Raw genomic sequence first — 8,969 nt, forward strand, 5'->3', positions numbered from 1 at the left:
GCTATCATGCTAACAAATTAAGGTTCTTTAATTATATTTTGAACCTTTTGTGTCTCAAATCCAAATCCAACAGCTGTGCATAAAAAGTGTTTGTGTCCCAGCCAAAGAAAATCTAACACGCGGTCACGGATATTTCAATATACAACTCCCATTGGCTAAGACGCGGAGAGACCGGAAGAATGGGCGGTTTCTCTTAAAGTCTACTTTAATATACCAAGCACGTAGTTACAATTTTTCAAAACGTGTTGCTATATATACTGAAATCCCCCTTGTAAATTTATGTGATAGTGATAATTCTAACTAGAAGAGGTTTGGGAACATGGATCAAAAAGTTCCTGTTCTTGTCAAAGAGATAATTCAAGCAAGAGAGCTAGTGATGGAACTGCAAACTCAGCTTAATCCTTCTTCTGTTTCTGGTAATGTCTTAGTAACCAAAATCTTATCTATTTTTGAGACTTCTCTTTCGATACTGAATCAAAGAAAGTTGGAAAACGAATCTACTACCCCCAACTCTTCCATGAGTCATTTTGGAGGAAGCCTTTTTAGCAATTGTGGTTCTGATTTTTTCCAAGGCGGTTCAAGAAAGAGGTACAAGTCCTAACAAACTCTATGTTATGCTATATTGAAAAGATTGTTTGATTGAAAATCTCATTGAGCTTATACATGTATATCATCAGATGTAGGAAAGGGATAGTAACATGGACACAACAAGTACGTGCTTGTGAACAAGGCGGGTTCGAAGGACCTGTGGACGATGGTTATGGTTGGCGGAAATATGGACATAAAAAGATTTTTGGAGCTACATACCCTAGGTGAGTGTTTTGCCTAATGAACAGCAAAAAGAACCATAAGCTAGGCAAGAACCCTTGAGATGGTTGATGGATGACTTATTTTTGTAGCATAACTCAATACTCTTTGAAATTTCTTTAACTAGAGACGGTTACTTGTTAACATTGCAGAGCTTATTACAAATGTAGCTATCAAAGCACTCAAAACTGCTTAGCAATGAAACAAGTTCAGCGATCTGACCTAAATTCGTCTATGTTCCATGTTACGTATATTGGAAAACATAGCTGCAGCGAACCACCAGAGCTAATTTCAGGCCGATATTCACCAAATAAACAAGAACATATTCATGGCCATTCTCAAATTTATCAAGAACAAAGGGAGGATAAATCATTGGAAGAGACATATATAAACTTTCAAGCGTCAACTATTCAAATTGCAAAAGACAAAGATATACAACTTGAGTCTTATCCTTCCTTTTCTATCTATTCTACTATTTCACTACAGCCGGCCAATACCAGTAATGTTTTAGAAACTAGAGAAAATCATTTCACCTCTACTTCAACTAAAATGCAAGTCCATTCTCCTGCTCCTGCATACATAAATACTCCCACAACTCCAGGATCCAACCATTTTGGAGGTCACTGTAACAGAGAAGAGTTGCTACAAACTACCGTTGATTCCATTGAAGAACTTGATCAAACGATAAGTTCGTTTTTAGCGCCGGTTGCAACATCCTCGGTTAACAACGATCATCTGATTCACGGTTCTCCTTGGGTTTGGGATTTCGCGGAAGAATATAGTCATTCATATTAGTATCGTATAGCACTATTTTGTGCATCTGTCCAGTCAATCGTCGCTAGTACTGTAAACTTCCTGGTATTTTTGGAGACTGGAAAGTTTTGTTTTGTTTAAATCGAGTTCTAGCATCTTTTAAGATTGAGTTTAGCATTTTTTTTTTATCAATAAATGACAAGAAAAGAAAGAAAAAACGAAAAAGGTTAACATCTATTAGTATGTTTTATAGTTAGACATGGTAATTGTAAAAACTTTATTTATTTAGTCCGTCTTTTGTTAATAAAACAAGAAGATCATTGGAGCCATTATCAAAACAAAATTCCAAAGGATTGTTAATGTTATTTTAATTTTGTTGATGAAAATACTTTATAGTTAAAATTCTAAAGTAGAAGAAGTTACTAACTTACTATAGTAATTCAATTTCCTTTTATGGTGGACAACTATGTTGCTTTTAAGACTTTGGAAAGAAGCTTTCAAGTGTTGGTATAGTTATTCAACCGTAGCCTTAGGCAACTTGTGCCACCACTTGCAAACCCCTTTCTGGAAAAGATGTTTAAAAACATATATATTAACAAGAAAGGATCCAGAAGGAAGATTCAAAGCAATCTCCTACACAATTACTATAAAAATTACCCTATAATGACATCCTCCCAGCTAAAACTCACATTGTAAACGGGATAGTGCCTCATTTGGATGATTAGAGTTACCGACAAATAGATTGGTACATAAAATGGAAACAAGATGTCACTGCACTGCTAATTTTCTTCCAAGAAACGGGACGATTATTAAACTACTGATCATCTATTTAAATCTTTAGTTACATACTTTTATAAGAGAATTGTCAAACAAAACGAGTGAAAGAAAAAAAGGAAAATTGGAATGGTGAGAGGAAACGAGTAAGTGACGTATGTCTCATGACATCACCATTCAACACATATACAAACACTTCAATTGTATCTAGACAAAAAATGGGCAGTGGGAAGGAAGTAATAGATTGCATAGGATCTAGTGACATAGAAGGATTGAGGAACAAGATTGGAAGCTTCTAATCATGTTTCGTTGATTGTGAGTCTGTGACTTGAAACTTTCATCATTATTTCTTCCTTTTACATGTTGATTTGACGTTCTAAAACAATCATAAAAAATTCTAGTCCAAGAAAGCGATCCCATATGGACTCCAATTATATCTTTCGTGTTTCCCTTTTACATAAAAAGAAAATTCTTCACATGACTACTGAAATCAAAGCGTAAGAATGGCAAATATGTTTATCGTAACTCCGGAAAATCCAACCACACACCCAAAATATCTAAAATAAGGTGAAACTAAAACACAAAATTAGTTAAAAAAGACCAAAATCAATAAATTATGGGTGAAAAGGACATTTAGATTTTGATACTGTTTAAATGGACAAAAATGTAAAAATAGTCAGGATGTAAACAGTTTCATCCTACCCATTTTCAAATACTTTTTCTTATTTTTAATTTACATCAGGATGCATCCAGTTTCATCGTTACTATTTTTTAAGTTTAAGTCAGGATGAATCCAGTTTCATCCTTGCTATTTTTTTTAGTGTCCATTTCACCCATACTAATCTTTACTCGTCCATTTGAACCATGTTTTAAAAATATTTGGACAAATGACCCATTTTCCGAAACTAAAATATGATATTGAAATTAAAGAGAAAATGCAAGTTTATTGAAAGTATCAATTATTTTCTTAAGTTTAGATCCAAAACCCTAATTGGATCTCTCAAGAACAACTTTCTCTATATAACTCTCTCTAACCAGAAATTACATAACCCTCTCTTTAATGCCTTAAGGTTCCTTTATATAGACACTCAGTGGAGTGGAGTACAACTCATATTTTACTTCGCTAACATTCACACAATATACATGACTCCTCTTTTATTTCGCAACTTCCATTTTTATTACAATAATTACCTATATTTCAGCGATAACTTCGACGACTTGCCTGTACAGCTGTCCGTATTTTTTGCTCAACAGTTTATCTTAGCTGGATATGTATCTTTTTTTCGTTTTTGTTTTTTATGCTCGCTAATCTCGGTGGTTTACATTCTTCGCTAAATCCTTTGTTTATCTCGTTGTTGATACTTTTCAACCAAACTTCTTCGTTATCACAATCTTCGCAGTGCTCATAGATGACTTGACTTCCTATCCAACAAGTTTTCCTTGATCTTGATGTTAATATTGTAGGTACACATTTCATCTTCCGCCACGTGCCCACAAAGACACACGTGGAGGACATGCGGCTAAGGGCATCAAGATATGATATCACGCGTGGACAGCCAAGAGTTACTTTATCCTATCCCTAGAAAAATCTAAGATCTACGGCTGGGGATAGTCAGACTGACGCAGACAAGACAGGGGCAGAGGACAGCTGTCTACCGCGGACAGACATCTCAACTACCCGCATTAAATACCCTCAAACAGCATACGTGTCAGTCAGCCTGTATTGGAAGCGCAGATAATACTGCGTATCCAGACAGAACACGCAGATGCAGCCGAGAACACGAAAACTTCTGTGCGAGTGGCACAAAACACAAGAGGATAAGGTTATAACGGGCTTCAGAAGTGGACCCCACGTAACCTCCCTATAAATACCCCTCTCTCCCAAGTGAAGGGGGATCCAAAAAACATTGAGAGGAGAATAGGAGAGAGACAGAGAGATAGAGAAAGTGTAAGTGAAGTTCCTCCTGCTACGCAGGCTTATATTGGTCTCAAAGTCATTCGACTATTTCTGTAACCTTCATACATATAATGAAAAACCCAAACCCGTAGACAGAGATCTGAGTGATGAATCATATAAGTTAATCATTTCATCTATATTCATGCATTTATACTTTGTATATTCAATTCGATACTTATGGTATATCATGTTCGTACATTTTATATTTCATCCACTATTTATCTTATTGTATGAGCCAAGAACAATGATTATAGTTGATGAGACGAGGAAGAGTATTATAACTCTGAGTCAAGGATTCGACATAACCTATACATTCCCCTCAGGCGCAGCTTATTTACTGTATTGTCATGAGTCTGCGCGCATTATTTGTGAATACTCAGATGACACCAGATCTTTATGTTCACAATCTGGCGCTAGAAACAGGGATCTTCATCCCGGTAAAAGATTTATCTTCTCTTGTGACTTGTTTCAGGCTTCATTTTCTGAAAATAACGATGTATGGAACACTACGGTTTTTTCCGTTCATGATTTCAAAAACCAAATTTTTTAACAGATCCGCGTTTATCTAAGTAGATCTGATTCTTCATGCATTTTCTAAGTTTTCACGTCTTTGAAAATAAAAATTATGAACAGATCCGCGTTTATCTAAGTAGATCTGATTCTTCATGCATTTTCTAAGTTTTTAGGTCTTTGAAAATCAAAACTTCGAAAAGATCTGCGGTCATCTACACAGATGGACTCCTTAAGTATTTTCAAGATCTTACACCTTTGAGGACTCAAAACGCTAATAGATATCACGTGGGGCCCATTGTCTTCGTGATTTTTTCTCTCTCTTTCAGGAAAATATTAAAAGATGGAGAGAAGCAAAGATGTCGGGAAGGCTAAAGATCCTTCAAAAGAGATGCCAAGGACAACCCCAGTGGTAACTAGGAGTAAGCAGAGAGGTGAAAAGATAAAGGCAGCGGATAGGGCGCAGGATAATGCAGAAAGCATGGCCCCCATCAATGCCAACATCATCGCAGCAAACGCAGTAAATGTCGCGGCAGCCAAAGCAGGAGCTTTAAGAGCTGGCGGATCCAAAGTTGGAGCTCCCAGAGTAACCAATGCTCAACTACAGGAACATCAGGAAGTCGTGGCAGAGTCAGGAATACAACAACCCCTCTATGGGATGCCCTTAACCAACGAACAGAACATACGCTTTCCATCCAAGCAACCGCTTCTAGTAGTAGGCCAACCCTCACAACAACCGTCGAGGTCCCAAGGTGCACAGTTAGACCCACCATAACCAGTAATACAGATCGTGGATGAGGAACAAACCATAGCCGCTGATGAGAAATTGCGGGCAGGAACACCAAATCAAGGGTCAAATCATTCCGCTCAGATGATGGCCGAGATGACAGAATTAAGGAAGAACCAGAAGGCATAAGCAGATGCTGTGGCGATATTAGTACAAGAGAACCAAACACTAAAGGAAAGAATCATTCATAGCGCAGAGGTGGAAAACCAACGCGACGAAGCCAACTCCAAGGCTGTAGCACCTAATCAAGATAGAAGAATGGTGATCGCAAACAACCCACTTCCATTGAATCGAAGAGGAGCAAGGAGCAGCCAAAGATCAGGCCCTGATTACAATCCCGAGAACTCGGACTACTACGATGGTACCACCTTCCCACGAGCAAAATCTACCATTCATGAGGAACACCAGATCGCAATGGAAAGTCTGCGTGCTGAGATGCTGGCAGAAATCAAGGAGCTAAAGACTAGGCAGGGAGGCGGAAGGCTAGAGGAAGTGATGAAGGAAGCAAACACTACCCCGCTGACACCACACTTGGCCAAGGGCTTCCATACCGTAGAAGTGTTCGGTTCCTGCTTTCGATTGCTACCCCGCTGACACCACACTTGGCCAGGGCTTCCATACCGCAGAAGTGTTCGGTTCCTGCTTTCGATTGCTATGACGGATCAAATGATCCTGCGGCTCATCTTCGATATTATAATCGAATGATGGCCCGTTGGGATAACGAAGACTCCATATTGTGTAGATACTTCCCATCAAGTTTAAAAGGGTCCGCGTTGTCATGGTTATATAACTTGCCATCAAACTCCATCGACTCCTACGACCAACTCACAGAAAAATTTCTAGCAACATACATGTACAACAAGGTTGTCAATACCGGCATGGACAAACTATTCTCACTGGAGATGAAATACAAAGAGACCATCAGAGAATATACTAATAGATGGCACAAGATTTGCCAAGCTATCGGCAACGTAGATCCCGTGGTTAGTATCAACTGCTACAAATGGGGGATGGACAGGATGAGTCCTTTATTTGTCGAGATCCACAGAACCATCCCTACCACCGAAGGAGATCTCCTGATAATCATAGAAAAGCATGCAAGGTTAGAAGAAATTCAGCGTGAAAATCCCAAAGCTCATACTCAACGTCCCACACGCACAAATTCCGTGGATCAAGCCAGCGGGTCCAAAAGAAGAATCACAAAAGAACGTACCAACGAAGAAAGGAAAGAACGAAGGGATGATAGACGAAGAGGTGATCGAAAATTTGAAGATCAAATCTATACCAAGCTGAATACCAGTTATTCGCGCATCGTGAGAGAGATCAAAGGGAGGGAGAACTTCGATTGGCCATGGTCCAAGGGAAAGCAGCCTCCTAAATCAGAAAAATCCAAGGAATACTGTGAATACCACTGTTTCAACGGTCATCAAACAGAAAAGTGCAAAAATCTCAAGATAATGATTCAAAAACTAATTGACGCAGGACACCTGAAGCAATATATACAGAATATTGATAACGAAGATAGAACCAAGAGAGGCAAGCAGGTTCAATTACCAGAAGGAAACCACACCCTCAACACGATTTCATGTTCAGAGATTCAAGGACCATCCCTAACCGCCCAGATTGGGAAGAGATTGAGAAAACAATTCGAAGATTATTGTGAGCTTTATAAGATCGATGGGAAAGAGGTAAACGAGCACGAACAATGGATGGACGCGCCCATGACTTTCGATGCAGACGATGTGGAAGAAGACACGGAAGACCATAATGATCCTCTAGTCCTCACACTCTCAATAGCAGGGTGCAATGTCAAGAAAATTCTCATCGATGGAGGAAGATCAGTCAACGTCCTGTTCTATGACACATTCAAACGTATGGAACTCAACGACGAGCAACTGTTGTCATCTTACTACACCATCTACGGATTCAACGGCGCAGCTACAAATCCCCTAGGGGACATTGTCTTACAAGTAGACGCAGGGCCCATGAAAGTGGACACTCGATTCAGCGTCGTAGATGCACCTTCACCTTACAACGCCATCATCGGAAGAAGATGGGTTCACAAGCTCAAGGGAGTAGCGGCAACCTACCATCAATATCTCAGATTCCCAACACCCCAGGGAGTCATGGAAATTAAAGGAGACCATGTAACTGCGCGGGAATGTCAGACCTTACAGAATCAGATCAATAATGAGCGGGAAGAAAAGCACCAGTCCCGAAGAGCCAAAGATAAGGATATAACCATACATACATATCTGGAAGAAATCTCTGGAAAAAACCTTCTGAACGTAAGCACCACTGGCAGCGCAGAAGCAAGCACCTCCGCGACAAAAGAAGACGGAGAGCCCACCAAATAGCAATCAAAGAATGTTCCTCTCTTGGGGGAACCAAAACCCACGTTTACACCTGTCGAAGCAGCTAAAGAAGTCAACATAGGTACTGAGGGAAACCCGAAGATTATCAGAATAGGCACCTTGATGGATGAAGAAAGAGAAGCCGCGCTAATCAAACTTCTAAAGGAATACGTGGACATCTTTGCTTGGAAATTGGGGGACATACCGGGAATTGACCCAAAGTTAGTTCATCACGAACTTCGAATAAAACCAGGTACCCCCCCTTTAGGCAGAAGGTGCGCAAAGTAGCTCCAGAATACCATCGAGCAGTTGAAGTGGAACTCCGCAAACTACTGGACGCAGGATTCATCAAAGAATTTAAGTACCCAACATGGATCTCTAACATGGTCATTGTACCAAAGAAAAATGGCGGAGTAAGGATATGCATCGACTTCACCAACCTCAATAAGGCTAGCCCTAAAGATAGCTATCCACTGCCAAGCATTGACCAACTTGTCGAGGCAGTTGAAGGATACAAAGAAATGTCATTCATGGATGGATACTCTGGATACAATCAATTATTCCTAGCAGAAGAAGATCAGCAACATACAACATTCTATACACCACACGACCTCTATTACTATGTAAGAATGCCCTTTGGACTGCGAAACGCAGGGGAAACCTACCAAAGAATGGTGGATGCAATTTTCAAACCATGGATTGGAAGTACGCTGGAAGTATATGTGGATGATATGCTCGTTAAAAGCAAGCTGCGCAAAGATCATCACCAAGACCTAAAAGATATTTTCCAAGCAATGAGAGTGCACAACATGAAGGTAAACCCAGAGAAGTGCACTTTTGGTGTCACTTCCGGAAAGTTCCTCGGATATTTGGTGACGAAGAGGGGCATTGAAGTCGATCCCGCTAAAATTGAAGCCATCGTAAGAATGCCATCCCCAAAGAATTTAAAAGAGGTTCAGAAACTCAATGGTTCGTGGCTGCGCTGGGGAGGTTCATATCCAGGTCCTCGGATAGATGTAAGCACTTT

At 39.9% G+C, this 8,969-nt stretch overlaps 1 protein-coding gene across 1 annotated transcript; it reads left to right on the top strand.

Annotated features, from left to right (window-relative positions):
* The first annotated feature begins 331 nt into the window (after nucleotides 1-331).
* On the top strand, nucleotides 332-1,628 carry LOC113339800 (probable WRKY transcription factor 53). Its single transcript, XM_026585026.1, has 3 exons — nucleotides 332-588; nucleotides 678-812; nucleotides 960-1,628. Exons 1-3 carry the CDS (start codon nucleotides 377-379, stop codon nucleotides 1,600-1,602), a joined length of 990 nt encoding a protein of 329 aa, XP_026440811.1. The 5' UTR covers nucleotides 332-376; the 3' UTR covers nucleotides 1,603-1,628.
* Nucleotides 1,629-8,969: the final 7,341 nt, after the last annotated feature.

Source organism: Papaver somniferum, unplaced genomic scaffold (assembly GCF_003573695.1).
Source record: "Papaver somniferum cultivar HN1 unplaced genomic scaffold, ASM357369v1 unplaced-scaffold_21, whole genome shotgun sequence".
Classification (NCBI taxonomy): domain Eukaryota; kingdom Viridiplantae; phylum Streptophyta; class Magnoliopsida; order Ranunculales; family Papaveraceae; genus Papaver; species Papaver somniferum.

What these genes read in the sequence shown, in the direction of transcription:
- LOC113339800 (XM_026585026.1), top strand. Translation starts at nt 377, where the DNA reads ATGGAACTGCAAACTCAGCTTAATCCTTCTTCTGTTTCTGGTAATGTC. An exon ending in CAAGGCGGTTCAAGAAAGAG is followed by an intron (nt 589 to 677) that starts GTACAAGTCCTA and finishes GTATATCATCAG; the next exon opens with ATGTAGGAAAGGGATAGTAA. An exon ending in TTTGGAGCTACATACCCTAG is followed by an intron (nt 813 to 959) that starts GTGAGTGTTTTG and finishes TTAACATTGCAG; the next exon opens with AGCTTATTACAAATGTAGCT.